At 44.5% G+C, this 26,505-nt stretch overlaps 2 protein-coding genes across 2 annotated transcripts in view; one reads left to right on the top strand and one right to left on the bottom strand.

Annotated features, from left to right (window-relative positions):
• The window catches only part of AMFR (autocrine motility factor receptor), a 28,389-nt gene extending 6,423 nt beyond the window's left edge, over positions 1 to 21,966 (top strand). The window contains exons 5-14 of the mRNA XM_042027404.1: positions 2,645 to 2,685; positions 4,357 to 4,489; positions 5,038 to 5,171; positions 6,620 to 6,730; positions 9,579 to 9,769; positions 11,430 to 11,533; positions 13,486 to 13,620; positions 14,270 to 14,353; positions 18,803 to 18,987; positions 20,445 to 21,966. Of these exons, the coding sequence (XP_041883338.1) occupies positions 2,645 to 2,685; positions 4,357 to 4,489; positions 5,038 to 5,171; positions 6,620 to 6,730; positions 9,579 to 9,769; positions 11,430 to 11,533; positions 13,486 to 13,620; positions 14,270 to 14,353; positions 18,803 to 18,987; positions 20,445 to 20,589 (1,263 nt within the window). The 3' untranslated portion in view covers positions 20,590 to 21,966. The remainder of the gene's footprint in view (positions 1 to 2,644; positions 2,686 to 4,356; positions 4,490 to 5,037; positions 5,172 to 6,619; positions 6,731 to 9,578; positions 9,770 to 11,429; positions 11,534 to 13,485; positions 13,621 to 14,269; positions 14,354 to 18,802; positions 18,988 to 20,444) is intronic.
• A 2,121-nt stretch (positions 21,967 to 24,087) lies between these two features.
• GNAO1 (G protein subunit alpha o1) overlaps positions 24,088 to 26,505 on the bottom strand; it is a 145,624-nt gene continuing 143,206 nt past the window's right edge. Inside the window, exon 8 of the mRNA XM_042027406.1 lies at positions 24,088 to 26,058. Within this exon, the coding sequence (XP_041883340.1) occupies positions 25,871 to 26,058 (188 nt within the window). The 3' untranslated portion in view covers positions 24,088 to 25,870. The remainder of the gene's footprint in view (positions 26,059 to 26,505) is intronic.

The following is a 26,505-nucleotide window of genomic DNA, read 5'->3' on the forward strand; positions in this document are numbered from 1 at the left end:
TAATTGCAAGTATGTTGTGTTAGCACATCCTTAGTTCAGATAACAAGTAACATGTACAATTTATTTTTCTTCTCTTATCTTGAATTCATACTTGGAGTTAGGGAGCAGGAAGGAAAACAACTGATAGTAGGAGAATATGATGCTTGTCACACCACAGGTCAGTTATTTAATACATCGCTTTATTTTTCCCTGAACACGAGAATATGCAAGACCAGATTTGTAATTAAACAGTGGAAGGGTATTGGAAGATTTAACAGTGTCTCTAAAAAGTGGGGTCTCTTTGGTGTCATGTCTGTTATCTTGGTTTGGCAGAAGGATTATCAGCATTGCACCAGCTCGGGGTAGGTTTATCAGGGAGTGTTGTGGTGCCTGTGTTGCCTCCTTAGCGCTGTGCTGTGTGTGAATGTTTGGGGTTGCAGGATGGGGCCCAGCTGTTCATTTCGGTGGGAGCTGTTCTGTGTGCTGATTAACAAAGGAGTGCTCAGTCAATGTAAGTATGGGGTGTCCAGCCAAGCCATGGATCCCCTGCTGTGCTGCTGCAGGGCAGCAAGGAACTTTGTGGGGAATGCAGAAGAAAGGATCTCCTAGCTTTGCTTGCAGCAACTGGTGTTTGAGAACATTCCTGAGCTGAGGGCTGCACAAGCCCATTGGGTTTGATAGTCCCAGATGTACTCTGGAAAGTTGTCTGATCATTCATTAAACTTGTTGGTGTGTCAGCTTCTGTAATACTCAAAGGCAACAAATTCCACATTTACTTGGCTCTATGTAAACGAAAGAGCTCTTTGAGTTGTTCTGAATCTTCTGTTTAATAATCACAGAATGATTTGGGTTGGAAGGGACCTTAAAGATCATCTAGTTCCAACCCCCCTGCCATGGGCAGGGAATAATGTCCTTAGCTATCATCAAATACATTTATGATGAAAATTAGCAAAGAATCATTCCCTGTTTAATATTTTTCATAGAATTTGTGATTTTATCATCCTCTTTTGCCTGTTGTTTTGTTGCATTTCCTTCTAAGCAAAAGAATTCTAGTCTGTTTAATTTTTCCTCATAGGAGATTGTCTAATATCTTGCCATTTTTGAACATTTTTAATATTTCCTGTATGGTTTAGGCAACCATGAGTAATCTCCTTGATTTTAATACCCAGCACTCATGTGAGTGGAATAAAACATTTAGGGTTCTTTCTGTACAGGTACTGGCAGTGACACCTCATAGCAGACTTCAAGCTCTTAGTAAAAAACATTAAATCTCTCAGACTGAAATGTTTTTCTGGTGGTGGCTTGTGTGATGCTCCTTGAGAGGGACCCTGCCAAGTGTATTCCATTAGTATGAATGAATTACATTAAGTTACATTAAGCTATTAATTTATCTTCTGCAAACATTGATTTAGCTCAGGGTTTTCAATAAAGCAATATAGATGTTTTTCTTGTGTTTTAGGTAGACTTCCCCATGTTCTCTGCTGCTTGTCAGCATTTTCTTTACTGCAGAGGGTGGATGTGAAATGTGCAAATGCCCAGAGAAAGTTGAGTAAGGACTTGTCTGTATTTTTGAGTAAACATTAATTTTTTTTGCCTTAATATATGGTGTTTGAGAATTATAGTATAGCAAGCAGTGTCCAGTCTGTCTGTCATTGCATGTTTTTCTTTTAAAGACAGCTAGTAAACAGTTGGCAGATATGTAGGGTGTTGCAAAGGGTTAAATATGCATAGAAGTATTTTGAGAATGCTTTTTACAGATGGAAAAAATTATTCAAACCAACCAGCTTATTGCTGCTTTGGGAAGTTAGTGGTTTTGATAGTTCTTCTGTCCTGTTTGTAGTACTTAGGCTGAAGGCATGTCATCAGACCAGTTTCACAGAAGTGGTTTCAGTTGCTCATTGTAAATCCCCTGGATCTCAGTGTCACTTGGCCCCTGCTGACTACAGGGTGGTGTGGGCAGTCTCTGGGGGAAGCATGTCTGCTTTTTTTCACTGTGAGGATAGAATGAAGAGATGGAGCACTGTGGGCTTGATGGATTACAGAGAGGTGATGGGGCCACTGTCTCTTAGATGATAAGAGCCCATGGAAATGTAGTTACCTTTTTGGTGACTTGTCTTTACACCTCTGATCTTACACTTTCTGATATACTCAGGTTTTGTGCTCTGTACTTAGCCTAGAAATGTAAGTATGATTAAAGAGAGAAGTTACTTTAGCAGCATTTACATCTCAGCAAAGGGGGGAATTATTTAAAGTTAACTTCCTCAAATTTCTGTTATTATTCAGTTCTTCCAGTTTTTTTTTTAAGAAGTGGGATGAGGAGAGTTAGTTGGTGGGACTGTGGTCTCGACACTTGCTGAGTGATAATAATTGAAAAAGGCAATATGTCCTGTGTACTCAGGAAAAAATGGCATGTAACAGCAGTAACACTAGTGGCTGCTTTAATAGCATTGTGTCTTTGGGAACAATTTCTTCCATATTTATTTATAAGCTTCATGGTTGTCTCAGGTATATTGTGCACACAGTCACCTATAGTGACCATTGGTTCACAGGAACTTGTTAAGCTGCAATAAATGCGTTTTGTGTTTTAGCCCTTGAGCTCCTGCATCTGAGCCACTGTCCCTGCCAGAATGTTAACATGTATGTTTTTTTTCTTCCTCTTTTGCAGTCTCTGCTGGTGACAGTCAGAACTGCTCACGTGATTTTACGGTGAGTAGCTTATGTTTCACAGGATGGTTGCTCAGGATGTAGTGCATATAGCATGTTGATGTAAGAGGTGTATGTAATTACCTCATTGAATTGCAAATACGTGTTTGGAGATTGAGAGCAGTCCTGAGGAGAGACTTGGGGGTGTTGGTGGATGAGAATCTTGACATGACCCAGTACTGTGTGCTTGCAGCCCAGAAAGCTCAACCACATCGTGGTCTGCATCCCCACAGCGTGGGCAGCAGGTCCAGGGAGGGGATTCTCCCCCTCTGCTCTGTTCTGCTGAGACTCCACCTGGAGTGCTGCATCCAACTCTGGGGCCCCCATTATGAAGGATGTGGACCTGCTGGAGTGAGTCTGGAAGAGTCCTTAGAGATTTTCAGAGGAATGGAGCACCTGCCATGGAGACAGGCTGAGAGAGCTGGTGGTGTTCAGCCTGGAGAAGAGAAGGCTCTGGTAAAACCTTAGAGCCTCACCCAGTACCTAAAGGGGCTCCAAGAGAGCTGGAGAGAGACTTTGGACAAGGGCATGGAGTGAGGGAATGACTTCAAACTGACAGAAGGCAGAGTTAGATTTGATACGAGGTAAAATAATCTTCCCTGTGAGATTGGTGAGTCACTGGCACAGTGAGTGGTTGCCCAGAGAAGCTGTGGATGCCCCGTCCTGGGATTGGTCACAGCCTGATTGGATGAGGCAGCCAAAGGGATTGGAAAGAGATGATCTTCAAGATCCCTTCCAACCCAAACCATTTCAGGTTGATGAGATGAGTAAAGGTGGTTAACTTTAGCCTGTGCTGTTTCTTAAGCACAAGTTTTCAACTGACTTTTTTTGTTTCATTTGAGTGATGTGTGTGTCTTATCCTGAAGCCTTTATTTGAATAAAAGATTGTACTGGTGTTTAAGTAGTTACAGGAACATTTATTTTAAAGCCAGCTAGTAAACACTTGGCAGGTATGTTGGATAGTACAAAGGATTAAATACGTGTAGAAGCATTTTAAGAATGATTTTTACAGATGGAAATGCTTTTTACAGATGGGGGTTGAAATGCATGGATAACTTTAGTGGGTGGTGATAGCTTGAAGCTTGGATTAAAGTGGATGGGTGCTGCTGGATGAGGATTGATAGATGCTACTTAATGTCATTCTACAGGGTTTGTTTTAAGGTCTTGGTCTTTTGAAGTTTTGCTTTGAAAAAGTCACATGCATGTGTACCTCTTACATGCCTGTGAGTGCATAGGTAGGACATGGTGTGTGACTCAGGAGCCTCTTTGTGCAGGTCACTCAGCATTTCAGGTCTGACACTGAGCTGTAATGACTCACCTGAGAAACACCTCACATGCTGAAAAGTGTGGTTCTGTAGTTACTATAATTCCGACTTTTAGTACATGAAGTAGTTTTTAGTGAATGCTGCATCTTTTTTGTTAGCTGGTAATGTCTGTAGTGTCAATGTAGGCTAAGCACTGACTGCTTTTCGCTTTTTAAAAATGTTGCTGTTTGAAACCAGTAACATTAAAAGAAGTCCCCCTGGAGAGAGCACAGACTGTGGGCACAGGGCCTAGGAACGGCAAAGAATCCATATTCAGAAGTTGTTTGAAAAATGGACAAAATAGTTTGAATTATAGAGATGCTATTTGACAGAAAAAATAAGAATAATGTTCATTTCCTCACTCTTGCAGATATGTAGTTCATCTCTGGGATCTCAACCATGAGGGAACGTGGGAGGGCAAAGGCACTTATGTCTACTACACAGATTTTGTCATGGAGCTAACCTTGCTTTGCCTGGACTTGATGCATCATATTCATATGCTGGTATGAAATACTGGACATAATGCTGAACAAACAGACTGGCCTTAAAGGGTATTGGGTATACGTATTTTATATATTATTTTTACTTTGCTTATTTTAGAAACCAGATATTACAGAGAAGTTACTTAAATAGAGATGAAAATATAGAGGGGGGATTCTGGCATTCTTTCCTCCTGTGTAGTTGGAGTTATCACAAATAACTTTGTTAAGGAGTATTAACTACTGTGTGTAATTATCTGTTTAGTAGGTGTTTAATTAGCTTTTTTATTGAGTAATATCAGAGTGAGTTATTTTCACTGGCAGCAGGGGATGCTAAGCTGGACAGGACTGAATACAGTTTATCCTCATTATAAATGCTGTGCTGCCAAAGTTGTATCTGAAGAAGTAATGAGTGGTAGTACCTTTGAATACGCATGGTTGCTGTGAATGGACCCAACAAAAGTGAAATTCTTCAGGGCTGGTCTCTCAATTTCTTTGTCTCTTAAGACCTGATGCAGCTTCTTTTTTGCCATGGTGCTTGTTTCTAATCCCTGCTCTGTTTTTTTCCCAAGCTGTTTGGCAATATCTGGTTGTCAATGGCGAGTCTGGTGATCTTCATGCAGCTGCGCTACCTGTTCCACGAGGTGCAGCGGCGAATTCGGCGGCACAAGAACTACCTGCGTGTGGTTGGAAACATGGAAGCCAGGTGAGCCTCTTACTTGCTCTGTAGTTTTGATGTAGATCTAGTAGAGAGGACACTCTTTCTGGTTTTAAGATATGTAGGATTGACGTGTAGAATGGCAGTATTACTGGTAACATATTAAGTGACAAAAAGTGGACTCCCCTGTCCAGTATTTCTTCTCCTGTATTCTCACACATACTACCTTAGTGAGGTGACAGAAGCTCTGCAGAGCTCTGCCTATTTCAGCTGTCAAATGCTTGCTTGGCTGGGATAGAAATCAATGCTCTTAATTTTATCAGACCATAGTATTCAGTTACTGACTGAAATGAAATCAAAATATTAATGAAAACCTGCCTAGCTTTAACTATGTTTTTACTAAACCTAAAGCCAGCTCTAAGACTCTGTACCTGAAGTGGAGCTGAGAGCACCTTGGCAGTACTTTAGTCCATTCCCTTTTAGTGAGGTAATATGGAGAAATTGGGAGGCCTGCCAAAACCTAATATTATACCAGATAGTACTGCATCTCTGATCCAATGTTTTCAACATTCAGCTATGTTCTTAAAAATTTTAAGAGCCACAGGGAGTTTTATTCTTTCTGTACATCACTGTACTGTTTCAATTTTGGCCCTGTGTGGGTTTGATTAATTCTGATTCCTGCTGCTGTAGTCCAGGTGGAGAAGGCTAGCTTGTCTAGAAATTCATGAGGTTTTTCTTTTTGGAAAGTCATTTAATGGCTGTGATACCAGGTTAAGAGCTATGTAATAAAGTTCATCCACAAAGCATTGCTTCTTTTCAGTAAGATGCAGCCACTGATCCCCTTGGAGCTGCTCACAAAGCTGTTTGAGTTGCATGTGTCACAGGCATCTTGTCTGAGCGACTTGGTGTGTTTTGGTCATTCTGATTGTGCTGGAAGAACCACATTCTAACTTCCTTCTGAAGCTGCCATTGGCAGCTGGCTTTTTGTGGTTCTTCAGGTATATTCCACACCAGCAGTGCTGTGAAATGTTGTTACATCACTCATCTCTATATTGTCTGTGTTTGGATACTGTGTAGTAACTGCTTACATGGCACTGTAGCTTAAAAAAAAGGGAAAAAAGTCAAGACAAATGGGAATGGCAAAATCTGAGGCCAAAAGTAGTCAGTCCATAAATGCTTATGATCCCAAAGAGACAGCTTAATGGGTACAGCTATTAAAACTCATTTAGAAAAATGACATAAACCAAATCTATACAGTTTATAATTTAAGGATCTCAACAAAATGATCATATAATTGTCTCTTGGAAAGTACTAAGTCAAAGTACAGTGCAGTGTAGCCTGAGTTATCAAAAAAATAACAAATCTGTTGGCATAGCTCTCTTGATGAAATGTTAACATGAAGGGTAAGGTTTTCTCAGCACTGGATCCTCTAGAGAGGAGGCCATGCTGAGATTGTGTAGTCATTCCTTCTGTCTCTTCCCGTTTCTTCTTCATAGATTTGCAGTTGCAACACCAGAGGAGCTGGCAGTGAACAATGACGACTGTGCCATTTGCTGGGACTCCATGCAATCCGCACGTAAACTCCCTTGCGGCCACCTCTTCCACAAGTACGTGTCCAGGCTGGGGAGGGTGCACCCAGCTGAGAAGGGAAGGGACAGATGGGCATGGCTGAAATTTACTGTGGGATGGCAAGTAACAAACTACTAGCACAGCTGTTGGGTGCTTGCTGCCTGGGTTGTCTTGGTCTTCTTCTGACAACAAAGTACAAGTCCTGTTCACTCCAGTCATTTTCATGTTTGAGTTGTTCCACTTGGTGCACTTCTTTTCTCCCAAACTAAGAGTGTGCCCCTTTTCAGCTAGTGGGTAACTAGTGTTGAGTTTCTCAAACACAGGTTGGTAGGTTTGTTGTGTGGAGGTTGTGTTGATTTTCAGGTGAAGAAGAAAAACGGGAGTCGAATCCTTAAGTACCTTCCAGATACCAGCTTTAAGGAGAAAACAGGGAATATTCTTCTGTAGTGCATCCTCACATGGTGGTGAGTCACCCAGGATAGTTGAGGAGGCCAGGTCTGAATTTGTGTTTCAAGGGGCAATGAGTCCATCAGGGCTGTAAAAGAGGTTAACCAAATCAGCAGAAATGGTCCCTAAGCAGCTGGTAGTTAGAGTGGGGAGACTTTGGGCCAAAGGATCTTCCCATACACTGCTTCTTACACTCATTCAGTAGTGAACAGTGGTAGATGCTTGTGGACACAGTGTGCTGAGCTGGATGTGACTTTCCTTGGATCTTTTGTAGCAGTGCTTACACTTCCATACCTGTGCTTAAATAGGAAAGGAGATACAGGGATTGAATCAGGCGTTTCTGGAGGGCCATGTGATGAATATGCAGGTCAGTTAAATTGTCCCTGTGGCATTACTTTCTGTAAATAGCTTTTTACTCTTCTGGTAACTGTCAAACCAGAGGTTGTAATCTGTGTGCTAATTTGTTGTCATTTATGACAAACCTTGCCATAAATATTTATCTGTGTTCCAATAAGTCTCTAATGAGATAATGTGCCTCCATAGCAGAAACTCCTCTTCCAGTGCTACTGAATCATGTGAATATTTAATCACCTGCTGAGCACTTGAGAAGCCCAGGGTCTTCTCTTCAGAAAGGCATTTTCTCTGTATTTAAAAGGATCCCTTTGTATTTTTTTCTGAAGCAATTACAGTCCTGAAGCAAGTTACACTCCGTGGTGCTTTTAGGGAGGGAACATGTTACAGTGGATGGCTTGCATATAAAACCAGATGTAACTAATCACCCTATTTACAACCTGAGAGTGGTTTCTCTCCTCATAAAAGCCTGGTGATTTTGTCAACAGGCTGAACACTGTGTCCATTCTCAATTACGTGGGATTTTTTTTCCACCATCAGTTATTTGGAGTGGAAGAGAAGGTGGCAGGGAAGATTTGCATTGCTGAGGTCAACCCTGTGCCTAAATATTAAGGAAATGTATGGGAATAGGTGTCTGAATCTTTTAGGCATGTTGAAACTCTCTCCTTTACCTTCTAGGAAGCAGGCAGTTTCAAGAGTTGTTGCTCTGAAAGGCTGCCAGCCTTGATCTGCTGTTGGCCCTCCTCCTACTGAGGTGCTGTGAGTGACCAAGCTCTTCTGCCTGTGTGGTACACAATGGGTGTGACCACATCTGGCTTTTAGGGCCTGGTGCTGATGCAGCTGACATGGGGTTGTGCCCATTCCACCATCTCGGTTGTTGAGCAGCAGCAGCAGCAGCAGCAGCAGCAGCATGGTGGCAGCTTGGGAAACTCCGGGTGTTTCCCAAGTGACCTCTGGAGTACAACTCTAGCAGAGGTTTGAGTTCGCTGTGGGCAGGGTGGTTTTCCTGTGGTCAGGGAGGTGATGTTCGACAGCAGTGCCAGCGCCAGCATGCTGGTTGTGCTGGTGACCAAGGTGGTGGAAGGTGGCAGATTTTTACTGTGGTGCTTTGGTTGTTTCTGGGATACCCATCACTGTATATCCCTCCATGCACTATGATGGAAAACACTGTGGCAAAGTTTCAGCAGTTGGACAGAATCCTTGTATCCTTTACTTCACTACAGTCCTGCAATTAAGGCTTTTCCCTTGCCCTGTCAACCCAAACCCATAATCTGTGCCTTCGTTCTTTGATCTTTTTGTATGTCTTTACCTTTCTAAAGTGTTTTGAGAACTTCTGGGGAAAAAACCCACCCTGCAAATCTCAAGTATGTGTTATAATATTGGGAAGTGTTCAGCTCTGTGAAATTCAGTTCTTCCACACTGAAAATTAGGTTTAACTTGAGCAAATACTGCAAGTGGGTCACATCAGCATGAATCAAAAAGCATGCACAGCTTTGATTGTTTGAACCAGCGTTTCAAACACTTCTCACTTTCTGCAGAACAGAAAATGTTCAGAATTAAGTAAGGATTGTAATGGCACAGAATTGCTAGTATTAATAAATCTGTTTAGAGAGTTCCTGGAGTGGTACTGACTTTTGTGGTTTGGGTATTGGTATTTTGAAAAGCTATTTGAAAACACTGGAGGTGCCATTGCCTCATCACAGACAGAACTTCTATGAAAATGTGTCAGGATACATTAACAATGTGTCCAGTTGGTTTTTGCCTTTTTCAATTGGGAATGGTGAGAGAAAAGAAATGCTTTCTTTTCCCTTGCAGGCAAAACTTGCTTGTTCTGAGGGACAGCAAGCTTGAAGAGTGTTTTAAGCTTGCGATAAATCTGCATGCATGTTTATAAAAAGTGAACGCTTGAGTATTTTTAGTTGAAAGAAATAAGAAACCTATGCCAGAGTCATCAGGAGCTCATTAAGGGTATCTCTGAGCAGTCCACGTTGTGTACAGAATATGCTACAGCTGCTTGATGTACTTTGTGATAGTGGTGTCTTGGAAAAACACTGCAAACTCACCACAGTATTACTGTTTTCCTGTCAGCTCGTGCCTGCGTTCCTGGCTGGAACAAGACACATCTTGCCCCACCTGCAGAATGTCTCTTAATATCACTGACAGTCATCACGTGAGGGAGGATCACCAAAGGGAGAATCTGGATGAGAACCTGGTTCCTGTGGCAGCAGCAGAAGGCAGACCACGCCTGAACCAGCACAATCACTTCTTCCACTTTGATGGTGAGCTGAGCACATTTGGCATCCGCTGCCGTTGCCCAAATAAACAGGGGGAGCAGCCTTCTGTAGAAGGGAATTCTGCCTGTGCTTCAGCTGAAACTCAAACCATGCTCTGCTTGTGTTTGTCAAACACCTTTGTGTTTCTGATGGTTCTTTTGCAAGAGCTCAGATGCATCTCTGAGGTTTCCCAGAGCTGTGGAGATTCCTTGAAAGATTTTGTACAAGTGCTCCCTTTTTCTGGATTTGTTGTGGTCAGCAGCTTCAGTTACTGGCATTTATTCATTGTGTGCCATGTTGACAAGCAGAATGGGAAGTGACTGTCTTTTTTTTTTGTTACCATGTGGTGGTTAATCAAGGACAGTCAAACGGGGAAAAAAAGCCCTCTGTGGTGCAGTCTAAAAGTCAGTCTTTCCCCTATCCCCTAGCTACTGTGTGGTTGTCAAAAGTCCGTTTGCCACTCAATTTACAAGACACTTGCAATTCTTGGTTAGGTGCAGAAGATTAGTTTCAGAAGGAATCATGTAACCACAACAGTTTTACATGTTTGGGGTTTTTTAGTAGTGTGTTACAAGTACTCACAAAGCAGATGTAATTCCAGGCCATGGTAAGTTCTGTGTACGGAGACAACTTGTTTTGAAAAAGGCAATTTATGTTGTTTGTCTTCCAGAATTTTTTAGAATTTTTGGTATTGGTGTGTGCTTGTCTTCCACAATTTCCCAGGTTTTGATGGCAGTGTTGGTGTTTCTCAGTAGATTTCAGTACTGCAAATATTCAGCTTTGGGCTCTGGCCTTGTGGAGCTCCCATGAGGCAGTTGAGATGCTGCAAACTTACATAGTGACCCTTCCTCATCTGTGCTTGTTTTGAAATCTTTGGAGATTGTGGGGGGAGAATAATGGGCAGAGAAGGGTCAGACAATTTCTAGGTACATGGCGACTGGCTGATAGCTTCTGCATGGCTTCCACTTCTGAGGTACTTTAGGTCTCCAAAGGACATTTATGTTTAGAATAACATTGTATTTTTGATGGCTGTCCCTCCCCAGTGCTTTCTGGTGACTTGGAGACCTGCAGAATTACCATGGAGATAGAAGGAGAAGTGGCATAGAGCAAAGCCTGTGTTTATTTAAGTGGCAGCACAGAAGGAGGAGGGAGCCACCCATGTGCCCTACTCTGTTGAGCTGAAGCACATGATTGCAGCAGTCACTTTCTCCAGTTACTCTGTGTCCCTTTGAAGTAATATTTCTCAGTGATTACCCATTTTGGGCCTGGATTCAGATTGCTTAGAAGCCGTCCCGTTTTTTGTAAAATTGCTGCATTTATTAATATATTCCAGAACTGGATTTGACTCTGGATTATTTTAATTTTCAATTTAATAGGAACATTAAAAGAAGAAAGCAAGGGTATGTTGTTTCTTTGATCCTTTTCCAGCCCCCACATTGTTAAACCACTATGTGACAGTGTGTTTGAAGAGAGTACTGGCAGTTACTGATTCACTCCAACCATCTCCATGTTTGGGACACCTTAGGGATAGATTGCACTGCAGAACTCCTTGCATGTACCTTGTGGAATATGAAGACTTACATTAAATACACGTAGAACTACTTGGCCTGCTGAGATCCTCATGTGTTTTCTTGACTTTCTTGGTTTTACCATTTCTTACTTCCAGGCTCCCGAATTGCCAGCTGGCTGCCCAGTTTTTCCGTGGAAGTGATGCACACCACCAACATCCTCGGAATTGCACAAGCCAGCAACTCCCAGCTCAATGTTATGGTAAGACTGCACCTCAGCCTTCCCATTTGTGTTGTGTAGGGGAAGGGGTTACATGGAGATGGAGAACAGAAAGGGGAAGGAAGTAGAAACAGTGGTTAGACACTAGATGAAAGCTGTTCTTCTGAGTGAGAAAAGCTTTATTTTAGTGAAGTTAGGGCTATATTTGGGTTCAAATGTGCCAGCATAAAAGAACAGTTCTGGAGGTAGGTGAATGAGGAAGAAAAATGACATGTTCTTCTGTGTAGATAGGCAGACTTTTTGTCAGCTTGCTTAGTTCAACTTCTTTAGCTCTTTTTCATTACTTCTGTGACAACTTGCAGCACCAAAGGGTGTGTAAAGAGAATTTAGCTGTTGGTCGAATAGTAACTGATCAAACTCATTCTATAGCTTTTGGTTTGTTTTTTTAATCTTTAATAGCACTAAGCTTCAAGATAGCAGTTCCAGTATCTTACAAGTGTGAGGTGGTCTCTCTAGCACCCTCAGCTTTTGCTGATTCATGATGATGGTAGAAGTGTAGAGGATGAAATTCCAGATTTGTTGAATTCATCCATAAACACTCAAATGTACAAAAAGGAAAGGCCTCATGAGACACTTCTTTTTTTTTTTTGAGAAGTACTATTTCCTTTGAGTTCTTCAAGCTACTGTATTCTGTACCTTGTTAATAAATGTTCAGTGAGGTGTCTCATGAAAGTGATGGAGTTTTCAGAATATTAGGTCTTTCCCATAGCCTTTACTTCTGTTTAAACATCAGTAGGGTAAGGCCACTATCTTTTAGGGTGTTTGAAGCAGGGAGGGAGCAATAAGGTGTTGGCAGATGATTTATTAGTTAAATATGCAGGAACTCTCCATCTGAGGTCAGTTTAATTTTTCTTTTATTGGACATAGTGACACAAATGGGCTTTTGTTAAGGATGAGTAATGGTTTTTTAGGATTGTGTATTATCAAAAGTACAGTAGCAACTTACATTAAAATGTCTACTTTAATGGAAAGGCTCAGGTTAGCAAATTATTAAAGTGTTACACATTTTTAATAGAAAGTAAGTGAAATTCTCCCTTGTGTTACTGAACAAAAACCTAGGGAAGTATTCTGAGGGGAAAGCCAGAGGCTGAAATGCTAAATCAGTTGGTTTGGTCACAAGTTAGTACAATGGAGAGTTGGGTTTGCAGTAGTTGCTTGTGTTGGAACTCACTGTCAATTGGTGTGTAGTTTTTGCTTTGCTCTCAGAACTCCTCCACCTTTCTTTTCTTATTGCTGTTCTCATTCCCCCCTGGCCCCCACAACTTTGGGCATTAGTGAAAATAGACATTTTAATATTAAATGAAATCTAGTTGTTGGTCTCTAAAAGCATATTATTTGTCTTCCCTCTTACCTTTACTTATTTAATTTGGATATTTTTAAACTAACTTGAAATTGAATTATAATTCAATGTCAGTTGTTCCCTGACAACTCAGTTTAATTTACTTGACTTTTCAGACCCTATTAAACTGGTTTGTAGGCAGGATGGCTGGAGGGAGTGGCTTATTAAAACTTGCTCCATTTGTCCTTATCGGTACCATTTTGGAACAATCTGTCAAAAAGCAAAATTGGTTTTTTCTTCCCAGTGTTGATCTAACTTTCAGTCAGCCATGAGTTTTGCATAGAGCTTTATTTAAAAGGCTGTCATAAGAAGACGGTTGGGAAGCCTTTGAAGCCTTTGTGCATCTACAGGCACTGTTCAGGGCCATGTGGTGTCTCCCTAGGAGCTGCAGTTTTGCTGTTGACTTCAGTGGAGGCAGCATATTGCCCTGGAAGTCAATGCCAGCATGGGTTTTCTTTCTCTTTTCCTTGTGTGTGTGAGTTTGCATATCATAAGCAGCATCTTTGAGCTGATAATATTTTTAATCTCTTTCTGTTGACATACTTATCAGTTACCTTCTATTTACTGCTGATATTGACTGTATTGCTTTCTCCAGGCCCATCAGATTCAGGAGATGTTCCCTCAGGTTCCTTATCATTTAGTTCTGCAGGATCTGCAGCTAACTCGTTCTGTAGAGATCACGACTGACAACATCCTAGAAGGGCGCATCCAGGTGCCTTTCCCCACACAGGTGAGTTATAAGACTGTGCACCTAAAATTACTTTCTTTCTTATCACAGCACTGAGCCTGTTAATAATGAGTGAGGGGAACGAAGCAAATTGAAGCACTGGTGAATCTGGGATTTGTTTTTCCCTTTGTTTAAATCTCTGTAAATGCAGTGTATTCAGTCATGTACCAAAAATATATTGAAAATATCCTAGCTAGACAAGAGACAAATATTTGCTCAGTTAACGCAGCTCTTCCCGGTCTCTCTTGTGCAGAGCTTTTAGAACATTTCCAGTTTATTTCTCTGCTGACAGATAATTGAATTGTACCACTTAGGAAAATTTTTTGCAAAGAAAGTCGGCAAAATGATGCCTTGTTCTTAATTAGTGCCAGCAGATTTCAGTAAAGCAGTCTGGGGACAATGTTTCTGTTAATAAGAATATTGAATTCAGGTTCTGTGCACATCAGATAGCACTGTTATCTGGAGTCTGCGTGTGGGGAAACAGAGAGAATTCTCTCTCAACACAGAGCATTCTGTTTATTGCTAACTTATCTGTTTCTAAATTGAACACAACGCCTGACATTGCAGAGGGCAGAGTTTGAATGTGTTCAAAGAGCTCGGGTTTTTTTGCCATTTCCCACAGTGTTTTAAACCCATGATGTTTGCATTTCAGCGTGCAGATAGCATTAGACCTGCATTGAACAACTCTGTGGAAAGGCACAGTACTGATCAGGAGGATACTGGAACTGTCACACAGGTAATTTGGCATGAAAATGGGCAAAAAGCACAATTAGAAGCTGCATGGACTGGTAGGTGCCTGTGGTTCTGTACCAGGTCAGGTTGGTGGCGGCCCTTCCTTGCATTTCTCATCAGAGCTAACACGGTCAGGCAGATAAATCAGATATGAGTATGGTGCCTCTGTAGAGGATTAGTTGTGTGCTTTTCTTTTTCTTCCTTAAAGGAAAGTGCTCTCAAATGGTACAAAGAACAGAAGATCATCATGTCTCTTTTCATGTCTGATCAGCCCATGCCCATCTGTGGAATATGAAGAGCAGGCTGCTTTGCTCTTCCCCTTTCTCTTCTCATTCCCATTCTGTACATCTCCAAACACTTCCATTAAAAAGAAGAGTATTTCTTTTCTGGGTATAAGAATTCTTTTTGTGTTCTCGAGGAAGCACTTTAAGACACGGGGAGCTTTGGTGGAAATGGAGTGAGATATAAACAGACCAAGAGATAACAGCCCTTCTATATACAAAGCACAATAATGGGTTTTGCTGTTCTTCACTAAGGGCTTTACTAAGCAGCATGTGCTAGCTAAAGTGTGGCAGGGAAAAAAAATTACCCTGTGAGTAGAGTAAGATCTCATTTCACTTTTGTTTTCTCTGACTGTAATAGTGACATCCTGAGGGTTTCTGTTTTATAAATCTCCCTTTCTTCTGGCTGAGTGAATTTGTGAAGTGTGTGACTTTCTCTGCAGCCTTTAGTGACCTGAATACCCAACCTGTTACTACCTGGAATTCAACTGTGGCAGTTCCCTTGTTAGCAGGTTGCAAAACAAAAAAACCTTTGATTTGGTTTGATTATGCAGTTGAGGCTGAGGAAGAGGTGGTAGCGATGGTACAGGTATTTGGTAAGAGCCTGGGGTAGCAGCTACAGAACTGCAGGAATGAAAATCTTGGTCTGGATCAAGCATTTTTTGGTTTCTTTGAAGGTTTTAGAGGCATTTGCCCTGCTCTTTAATGAGAGAAACCTCTCTTGGTACAAATGGTATCTAACTAGTTATCCTTAGCTTGGTTCTGGTTTCAAATTCCACTTTGAATGATTGTGTTGCTGTTCATGTTTCTTCTCTCCTGCCTGGCACTGCCTGTATTTCTGTCCTTCCTTCTACACAACCTGAAAAACCTGGGAGTGGTGTTCATACATGACAGCACTGAGCATGTGCTCTCTAACAGAGATGCCTTTTTGCTTTGCAGTGCTGCTGAGCACTGCTCAGGTGGTATGTTTTGGCTGGAGTGAATGGTGGTTTGGATGGAGAACCTGTTTCTACCGTGTAGGATAGCACAGAGATGGCCTAGAGACAGTGGAACAGTTGTGAATACCCCACAGTTTAGTCGGGCTGCTGCTGGCTGCTTGTGTAGTTAGATAAACTGGTGGCCCCTGTGTGGGTTTTCCTGGATGGATATGTGCTGTACCAAATGGGAATCACAGGCATGAGCTGAAGTGGGAGACTGAGACTGCTATGCATAGAGAGAAACGTGCTGCTGGGTAGTGTTGTGGAAGCTGGAAGGTGCTGCTCTCCTCTTCCTGCCTCAGAAATGCTTTGTGCATTTAGTGTTAGCTTAGGCTGCCTTGGGACAAGCTGCACACCCTTGTTACAGAGCTCAGAGTTCTACCAAGGAGTCTTAGTTAACTCCTTGCTATTGAGAGTATTTCTGTTGTGGAGAGGAGCCTTGGGAGCCTCCTGCTCTGGGAACCTCCTGTCACTTTGGTGTTATTGATTTTGATTTTAATTTGTAACCAAATGCCTGGTGTATCTCTTTCTGCTTGCCAGAATAATCTGTTGCTGTAGTCAGTCAAAGGCTTGTCTGTGAGAAAAGGGCAAGCAGCAAACAAGCTACTTCAGCAGGGTGCGCTGGAGTTTTGAGAATCTTTTTAAAGGCAAATGGGAAGGGACATAAGAAGTTGCCATCATCTCCTCTGAGTGTGACTTGAATTTCTAGATTATGGATAGATAGACCTTGACACCTTATGACACAGTCTCTGAGAGAGACCGTGAAAACCCCAGTTCCTTTGTGCTGCAGCCTTAGGGTACGTCTTACAAGCATTCTACCTGGTTTTTTTTTTTTTAATCAGCATACCCACTGGGAATCTTTGTAGATCTCCAACAGCAAGTGGAGATCAAAAACCATCAGTTCTGGTTGTTGGAAACAACACTTCTTAGGGCAGCTGAGACACTCAAATAAAAGAACCCTTCTTCACGAGTAGTGTTGGTTTTCCTAGTGCCTTATGTCATATTATGGCTTCATTCTACTTGGCGTTCAAAGGTCTTAAGATACAGATAATGGCTAATATTTTTTTTCCCCGATTGTAGCTTGTTGTTTTGGGGTGTAAGTGCTGATATAATGTAATAGCAGTTGAGAGGCATCTCTGAGTACCATCATGGTATAAATCATGTTACAGGTTTGTGAGATAATGCTCTAAATACTGACAGCCCCTATCAGTCCTGGCCTGTACCATTAGTGGGACACTGTGCATGTGCTTCTCTCCAGCTGTGCGTTGGAATGCTGATGCTTCCAGTGATGTGCATAATGCTCTGCCTCCTCTCCATTCCTACGCTATATGCCCTCCCTTGCTTAAGTACTTGGTGGCTATTTAGAGACACTTCTGAGGCATCCCATGGCTTTCATGAAACTTTTTCTCTTGGAGCCTGAAAGAGGAATAGTTTTGTAGTATACGGGCTTCTGCATCTGTGATCTGCTGCATTACTGAGGCTTGTCATAATCTTTACTGCAATTAGCTGTGATAGTTTTGTCTCTAAAACCTCCGTGGTAACTGTTCCTGTGCTCAGATAGATGATTGGGCTCTGGGTATTGATTTTTGAATCTTTGTAACCTTATGAAAAACTCCCAAACCTTAGGTGAGACAACTTGTATCTTCTGATACTAATGGCCCCGGGGGAAAAACAAGTGAAGATCACTGTCTGAACATTGACTACAATGAGTGGGCTCCTCTCCGCTTCCCGCAGCAGAGCTTCCCTTTTCCCTGCCCACCTATGTGGTAATCAGAAGCAGCAGTTGAGTTGCTCCATACCTGTTCCACTGGGTCTGCCAAGGTCATCTTGGCCCCAAGTACAATCCATGGGATCATTCTGTGGGGCTATCCCTCCCTCCTTAGGGATGTGGCAGTGCTTTGAGGCAGTCCAGTGGTGCCCCCACATGTTACAGAAGGGACCCCAACACCCACGTTATCCCAGTGCATTCGTGTGTGTGGTGTTGGAGCCATTTGGTAAATTCCAGCAGTGGGGTTTTTGCTGAGAGATGCTGAACACCCATACTTGTGTTTGAGGTCGCAGTGTCCATAATGTGCTGACTTGGGCTCTGGGATTCCTGCTTGGGTCACCTACCTAATGGGAAGTGACATTTGTCTTGGTGTTTGCTCTCTGAAGGCGTTGTGTCGGGGAGATGGCGTTACTGGCCTGTCTCTAGGGCTTTGGGATGACTCAACTTGTTTTGCACATCAGCTGCCTAAGCCTGTGTGTTGTACTGTGATGCTGCTGCGACCGGCCTGTTGGGGCTGGAGCAGCAATCCCATGGAATCGGCCATCTCAGCTCCTCAGCAGCGCTGCCAAAGGCCCAAAACCAGGCTGCAGGGGCTGACTTGGCCAGTACTTCTCTGGAGCATCCCACTTGCTTGAGTCATCTTCTGGGGTACCAGATAGATGGCTACACCCTTCAGCCCTTTGCGAGGTGATTTGTTTTGTGATGCCACCACGCTTGGTTATTGCCGTGGCTCTGCATCGCGGGGCTGATCTGATCCTGTCTGACAGGGTGTGATCAGGATGTGCTGTTTCACCTCAGCTGCTGTACCCAGAGCCATCATCCATCAGCTCAGTTTTTGGGTTAGTGTTATCAGCTGGCTGTCAGGGGGGAGAGGTACCATGTGGGGGCTGCCAGCTCCTCTCTTGGCACACCATGCTTGGGACAGTTGCCAGCCTTGCTCCAGCAGTCTAAAACAGGATAATTTGGGTGCTGCAGAACCCAGTGAACCAAAGCCTCATAAATTCCCTTCTTGAGCACAAATGATCTTTGCAAATACATTTGTTATTCTTTCCTTAGTACGTGGATTTCTGCTTTTTCAACTCTTTACTGTTGCATCACTTGTCAAGTCAGCTGCAGAATCTGACTTTCAAATGCCCCATTTTCAGAGAGCATTAATTATGAGTAATTAATGTTTGTCTTTGACATTACTTTCAAACATGGCATAAAAGATACAGCGTTACAGGATACAGGATCTTTGAGCATGGTTTGAAATATCTTTGTTCTGTTTTTTGGCTGGGCTTTTCAAAGGAAACCGAGGGAATTGGGTACAGCAGGTGAGACTCTGGTTTCTTCCAGTGCCTCAGAAAATGACAGTTCTTTGTAGTTTGTTTTGATGCAAAGAAGCCCAAATTTTCCAAAGACTTATTCCTTATTTCCTTTTCTCTTAGACGGAGAGAGTGCCACTTGAACTGAACTCCAGACTGGAAGAAATGGTGGAATTCAGTGAAATGGATGCAGAACCTAATGAAGCAGAAGATTTTGAGGCCAGGGGAAGTCGCTTTTCCAAGTCAGCTGACGAAAGGCAGCGTATGTTGGTTCAGCGGAAGGAGGACTTGTTGCAACAAGCTCGAAAGTATGTTCCTTCCTGAAACGCCAGCCTGGCCACTCAGGTGGAGTCCCCCAGAATGGGTTTCAAATGGATTAAGACCACTGAGAGCCTGGGTTGATGGGAAAAGCAGTAAGAGGAATGAATACATCTGCCACAGCAGGCTCAGGATGCTGTTCGACACTGCTAACTAAACCCAACTCTGAAATAGCATCATGTGTCCCAGCACGCACACAGCTTCCTGTGCAGTTGATCCAAAGCTCTTTGAAATCAAAGGCTGATTTTTCCAGCTTCAGTGGGCTTTGGTCTGAGCATTTACTGAGAGCAGGTTACTTGGGCTGAGTCCTGTAGTAATATTTAGTTCTGCTCCTGGCACAGGTGTCAGCCCTCACTGCCTGTGCTCTTACAGCTGAAATTCCTGTCAGGCACCACTTTTTCCAAATACAGAGCCCAGAGCAGCACAGATCTGACAGGTGACCCTGTCTAGACCTCACCAGAGGAGCTCAGCACCAGCCAGTCAGCACTGCTGAAGAGAGAGGGACCAACTTGAACTGTTTCTTTTAGCCCAAGCAGTAGCAGCTGTTACAGGTAGAATTCAACTTTTTTACTGGTACTCCAGTTATGTTGGTGGACTCTACTAGCACCCAGTTGCTGATTAATCAGAGAAGGAAAAGCACTTTAGTGATGTAGAAAACACTTCATAGTGTTAACAAGTGTTTTCCCTTCCTTTGTATCATAGGGATACTGCTGAGGAGGTCTACAACAACCCCACTGAGTTCCAGGTCCTTTGGTGTTGTCAGGCTCCTGCTGCTCCTTTTCCATACTGAAATGCCTTATAAATACCTGGGGCCATGACACCTTTTATAAGTCTGTAAACAGACTTGCTCCTAGACTAAATTTTTCCTTGATGTTTGAAAAAATGTCTTTTAGGGAGACAAGAGTATTTTTGACTTTCTGGCTTACTGGTTTGAAGAGCTGTTGAATTTCAAACTACCGTTTTTTCCCATTAAAGTGTAAAAATTCACTGGGATTTTAACTCTGGCAGCAACTTCCTTGTCCTCTGGCCCTACCTTGCACTGTGCAGCCCCTAGTGCCCCTTCTGTCACGGGCTTACTCCCTGTCATCAGGGAGTGCCTTCTTGTAGGCAGAGCCAGAGGCTGAGGAGTGGAGTAACAGGAACAGAGGGAGTCGTAACTCACCTGCTGTGAATGGCTTCGAGTTGAGAGGACAGGCCTGACCTTTAGAACTGGCTCCTTCCCACAGGCACAAGGATCTTGCACAAAACCTAAGAGCTCCTGCCAACTCTGCAGAGCCTATTGTAGGTGATGTGGGCTTTTTTTAGGAGCACATAGCTCACGTGCACGTTTATTGAGGCATTTTCCTGCTAGTTTGCCTTCCAGCCCTCCCCGACTGCAGGGATGCATTTTTCAGAGCCAGAATGAGGTGGGTTCTGCTCACTCATCTTTTCCTTTTTCCCCCCTCAGGCGTTACTTAAACAAAACCTCCGATGAGGAGCTGAGCACAGAGAAGCCTTTGCCCGAGGGAGCGACGGCCGACGCCGTCACCCTGCGCCGCAGGACCCTCGCTGCCGCTGCTGAACGGAGACTTCAGATGCAGCAAAACTCTTAGCACTTGCTGCCCCTCCTTCCTCCTCCTCGTGAGCAACGTTGAATAAATTAATTAAATACAAAAAACCCTGCGCTTTCTATACCAGCAGGAAAGTGTCTCTTCAGAGTTCAGCTGGCTGTGCTGCTGAGTGAGCTGGCTGCCTCTCTGCTGTATAAAGCATGTGGTCTAATAATGTTTGGACAGCTGACAAATTAACCTTTTTTGTAATATTTTCTATGTGACGTTGATCCTCTCCACAACAAAAGGCAATTTCTAAACCACGGGCATGATTTCTGCAGCTGGCATGAGCTATGGGGCTGACTGCACAGCAGAGGCTGGGGGAAGTGTGTTCTGAGGTAGCTGTGGGTGCAGGTCACGGAGCGCACGGGTATGTTCTGCTCGAGATCAGGGGCAGTTACTCCGAGGGAAGGAAGCTTAGAAGCTTGCAGCAAGCCCTGTGTTAGATGAGCAGGCTGCTCAGTCCCTGTTCCTACAGCAGCCAAGGGTGTTATGTAGGGCGGCTTGAAGGGCTGGGGTAGCATCGCTGGGAGGTTCTTACACTGGATGAAGTTGTCTGGCTACACAACACAGGAAAACCTGAATTCATGAATTGTGCAGCAAAGCGCTGATTCACGCCAATTCCAGCATGAAATAGTTCACTGTTGCTGGGCTCTTCTGCACTGGCAGAGGTCTGGTTCTGTTCATCCCCAAGGCTGCACTTTTCCTTTGCCTTTTATGTCCAGAAACAAGCGAGGGACAGAGGGGGGATCGAGTGAAGAAGAGGGACCTAAGGCGAGGTTACATTGTTGCCATGAGCTGGGGGAGTTGAAAGTAAAACCTGCCTGTCCTGGACTCCAGTGCAACACTGATGAGATGGTGCGGAGATTGCTCCAATATCTTGCTTTTTATTTCATTTTTAACCCCACAACCTCACCATGAAAGACTGGAGGAATGGGGGCAGCTGGACCTTTGCTGGCTGCAGCCCAACCTGCTAACCTGGATTTTCTTAAGAACTTTTGAGATCCCCTTGGCGCTGCCGCCGCTAGCTTACATAGTTGAATTTTACATGGCAGTGACTTAATTTTTAAACTTCTGAAGAATGAGTTCTAGTTTCACCGTCCTTTAGAAGGAGCCCAGTATTATCTAGAATTGTTGGTAACTTTTTTTACTGTTGGTTTTTAGGTGAAGGTGAATTTAATGAGAGGAATTGCATCAATGTTTAGGTGAAAATAATTTATTTCAATAAAACTCTTTGGGAAGCCTTACCTTGCAATGCTATTAGTAAACCTCAAAAAATTTTTTTGAGATCTTTGGTTTTGCCTAGAACATAGCTGTTTTGTTTTTATTGTTAAAAAAAACCCAACCAAACAAAAATAAAACCTTGATCAGTGTTGGAAATTGTTTGTAAATTTCTGTAGTGTGATTTCTCATGTTCCTGGTGTGTGTTTGGTCTGTAAATGGGGCATCTGCACTTTGGTCCCTGTCGGTTCCCCCTTTCCATCCGATGAGAGGGAGCACAAGCACCTGACACTGGGTTTGGGAACATTCTCCTAGGCCTCTGGTTGCAGGGTAGTAATTGCTACTGGAATTTGGCTGTGCTGTGAACAGGGAAATGACAGAGAAACAGTGTCTCAAGGGACTGAAAATCAGGTGGGTTTTGAGCTGTCTGGCAGTGTGTGGACAGATGAGAGCTATTGTTCGTGTGAGCAATGCAGAGTTTGGGTTGTGATCCAGGCAGCAGAGTCGATGTTCCTCTGAGAGTGCAGAAAACAGCACAGAAATCCTCGAGGGCTCTGGGTATCCATGAGTTCCTCCTCCTTGCTGCATTTCTGGGAGATGTTTTACCTGATGAGGCACTTTGTACATGATGAGGCAGAATGATCCCAGCTCCCTCTCGGCAGAGGGGGTGCCTGCAGCCAGGATGGGTTTTGACCTGTCTGTGGGCAATGCCCACCACTTTGGCCTGTTCTCTCCCACCCCACCCACCTTCAGGGCAGGAGTGCTCTGCCCTGGAGCAGTTTCCTGCCCGCTCCTCAGACACAGAAGCTGAGGAGTTCCTGGTTCCCCAGGGCTTGGCTGGCAACACCAGCGGTGCATGAGCCACCTCCTCCTCCTCCTGGTGCTCTGGGAGCTGTGACATCCTGCCCCCCTCAATTTCACTGCTGCAAAAAAGGTGCCTGGGAAGATACCGGCAAAGCAGCTCTCCCCAGCCCTCCCTGCCTGCTGCAGGACCCTGCTGTGGAATCCAGTTCTTCTGCCAGCAGCAGATCCGTGGGGAAGGAGAGGGTGCCATGAGCCTGTCCCTGCCAGAGGTCCTGCAGTTCCTCGGGCTGCAGCAGAGATGAGAGAAGGAGCTTCCCGGTGTCCGTGAGAAGAGGAAGGTTCCTGGAGCTCCACCAGGGAGGGTGGAGGTGTTTCAGAGACTGGGGATGTTCTTTCCGGACTTCTGTTGCGCTCCTGACTTTTCCCGGCAGCTCCCTGAGGAGCGGACCCTGGCCAGCCGCTGGATGGCACCTTTGCCTGCGGCAGCGCTGCACAATGACCTACTTGAGCCATGAAAGGCTGGTTTGTGCAGAGGAGCACAGGACCAGTGGTGGCCTCTTGGCTGGCTCTGCCTCCCTGGAAAGGGAGGTCATCTGAGGAGAGGCCTGATCGACTTTCGCAGTGCCAGCATACGCCTCTGGTCGCTGTAAACAGCAGGAACCTTGGAAAGGCCGTGTTGGTCAGGAGCTGCTGCTGCATGCTGGAGTCTCTGCCACCCACCCTTCCCTCCTCGGGGCTGGGCAGGGGACACGCCAGGGGTGGCACAGGGGGCTCCTGGATGCTTGGGTCACCTTCTCTATGGGTCCATCCCCGGGCGGTGCCGCGGGGTTTGGAAGCGTTCCCGTGGTACGGGAGGGGATGTCAAATGTGGTGCCCAGCCCTGTGCCCGGCAGTGCCGGCGCTGTGCCCAGGGCCGGGGTCTCTCCAAGTGTCCCACCTGTGGTCACGGTGCCCAGAGCTGGCATGCACAGGAGCTGGGAACCTGGGACGAAGGAGAATGCAGGAAAAACCCAAACTGTGGAGAAAACCCCCAACCCCCCAAAAATCCAAACAAACCCAGAATCGCTTGAGCAGCAGGGAGAAAACCTCAACTTTCTTGAAGAACCTTCCTCTATATCTTAAGGGGAAAAGCTTTAATATTGTGAGATTTGTGATGTTGCCACAAATGAAGGACTCACCCTGTTGATTAGCTTTGCACTCCCCGAAGAAATAAAAATATTTTCTTGCCTGGGGAGGTCTTTGGGGGGGCCTTTTGCTCACAGTGATGTTCTGAAGCACCAAAGCCCTTCCACACACTGCTTTCCCAGAATTTACAATCAGTAGTTACACCAATCCATAGTTCCCTTCTCCCTCTGCTACCAGCAGCAAATCCCCCCAAATGTGATTTTTGGTATTTTTTCTTCCTCCTTTTGGAAGGAGGCAGGCGGGCGCGGGGGGAAAGAAGGAGGCGGAGGCGTGGGAGGGGAGAGCCCAGGGTACAGACAAACATTCTCTTTATTGAGCTACACATGAATTTTTCCATTAGTCAGAGAAAGAGATTGGCAGTGTGTAATATATCACAGAAACCTCACTGATTGGTAATAGAAAGGCTTAGAAAGACCTGGCGCTTTTTATATATATATATATATAATATCTTTTTTTAAGTTTCCTCTTTATTTATTCATTTTCTTTTGAACAGGTGTGACTGCTCTTCTTCAGCAAAGGTAACTCGTAAAAGTGAAACCGTGAAGACGTCTGGTTACTAATCAAAGTAGAAATGACGAGGGATTGGTCATGAAAACGGTGGCTTCCATGTAAACACTACATTCGATTTTTGTTGTTGTTTTTTTTTTTTATTTTTTTAAATTATTTTTTGTGGTTTTGTGTGTGTTTTTTAAAATTTTTAAATTATTTTCATTCTTGCTTTTTTTTAAGTTTGCTTTTTAAAATTTTTTTTTCTTTTTTTTTTCCTTTTTACTTATTTTGCAGCACAAACATCCCCACATGAGAGAGAAAACACCATTCACTAAAAGGGAAAGAGGACTGGGGCAGGAGAGGGGAAGAGAAAAGCAGCACAAAAAAGCATTCACTGGAAAGAGTTAAAAATAATTAATAAAAACAAAACGAAAACAAAAAAAATACTCTAAACAAAAAATAAAATAATATATATATATCTGTATAGCCCTCCCTGATGTCCCTGGTCGACCCTGAAGGGGAGGTGAGGGGGGACTCTGGTTGGGGGGGGCCAAGCTGTGCTTTTGGATACGGACCTGGAGAGTGAGCAGTGACCAGGAGCAGGGAGTTGTTAAACCAGGAGGGAGGGAAAAAATGGGAAAAACCCACCGGCTCTGTCTGGTGAGGGCTTTGGCCTGAATTGGTGTGGGAATTCAAAAAATCTGACCTAACCCCACTGAAACCCTGGGAAGGGAGCAGGAGGAGGATGCCCCCACTGCAGCCTTCCCCCCAAACAGCCAGGGTGGGAAATGGGAGGAGACCTGCTTGTTGCTGCCGTTGTTTCCCTTTTTAGCTGTGACATGTGGCCGGGGGCAGTGTTCAATTTTTTCCCTCCTTCTTTAAAAAAGCCCCAACCAAACAAAAAAACCAAAAACCTTTTTTTGTTTCTGAAGGTGGCAGTGTGGCCGGGAGCAGGCAGGGGCAGCCCGGCCTTGCCCATGCTGGAAAAAAAAAATTAACCAAAATAATAATAATTTTAAAAAGCCAACCCACAATAATGAATTTTAATAATCATAATTAGAAAATAGCAGCCCATGGTCAAATAACTGCCGGGAAGAGAAGCCCCTGCTCAGGGTGACCCCGGGCAATGCCCTTTCCCCCCTCTCCCTGCCTGGTACCGGGGGAGCTGTTGGGATGGTGGGGTCGGGCAGAGCCCCCCTGGCCCCCGGGGTGTCCCCAGGCTGGGACACCGGGGGCTGGAGTGAGGAGCCTGATGGGGAAAGGGGGTTCAAAAAAACAAACTAAAAAGGTGGGTGTGGATTTTTTTTATATATATATATACGTATATATATAATTTTTCCTTATGCCTTTTTATTTACCAACTTGCATGATTATGATGACAATTTTTTTTTCTCTCCATCAATCTGTTTTTTCATTTCTTTTTTTTTTTTTTTTTTTTCCCCCCCAGGATGTGTGTGTCTGTGTGTGTCTGTGTGTGGTTGCGTTGGGGGTTGTTGTTTTTTTTTTTTTTTCTGTTATTTTTATGTTTCTTTTCTCTCCTGGCGCCGGGATCGCCACCCAAGCAGTCGCTGTGCGCCGGGGGGGGTCAGTACAAGCCGCAGCCCCGCAGGTTGTTGGCAATGATGATGTCGGTGACGGCGTCAAAAACCACCTGGATGTTGTTCGTGTCTGTGGCACACGTCATGTGGCAGTAAATCTCCTTGTTGGGGGAGCGGTTTTTGCTCTCGAATTGTGCTTGGATGTAGGCGGCCGCGTCCTCGTAGGTGTTGGGACCTGCGGGCACAGGCGGGGGTGCAGAGCGGGGCTGTCAGGGCTGAGGGCCACCACCACCCCCCGCCACACCCGGCTCCATGCTGCTTGCCAAGTGCTTTAATTATAACAGAAACAGGCAAACCTATTTATTTTAACCGCCCCCTTCAGGGTCCATTTAACCCTTTTCCCTCCCATCTCCCTCCTTTCCACCCCCACTACCCTTTTGCTCCCCCTCTGCCCCATTTCCCCCTAAAACACATCACACCTGGGCCCCGTCGAGGGCTCCTCCTTCCCCAGGTGCTGCTGCTTTGCCCGCTCCGCCCTCTCCCCTTTTTCCCTGCAGGAAGGGCAGGGTTCCCCAGCTGCGCCCGGCCGGGCTGTGCCTGAGGGATGTTCCCGTGGCAGCACCGGTGAGTCCCCGCGGCGCGCCCCGACAGCGCCCAGTGCCGGGGGGGGGGGGGGGGGGGG

The sequence above is a fragment of the Corvus kubaryi genome, unplaced genomic scaffold, assembly GCF_017639235.1.
Source record: "Corvus kubaryi isolate FWS band 111438036 unplaced genomic scaffold, C.kubaryi_AGA036_p1.0 37300, whole genome shotgun sequence".
NCBI lineage: Eukaryota > Metazoa > Chordata > Aves > Passeriformes > Corvidae > Corvus > Corvus kubaryi.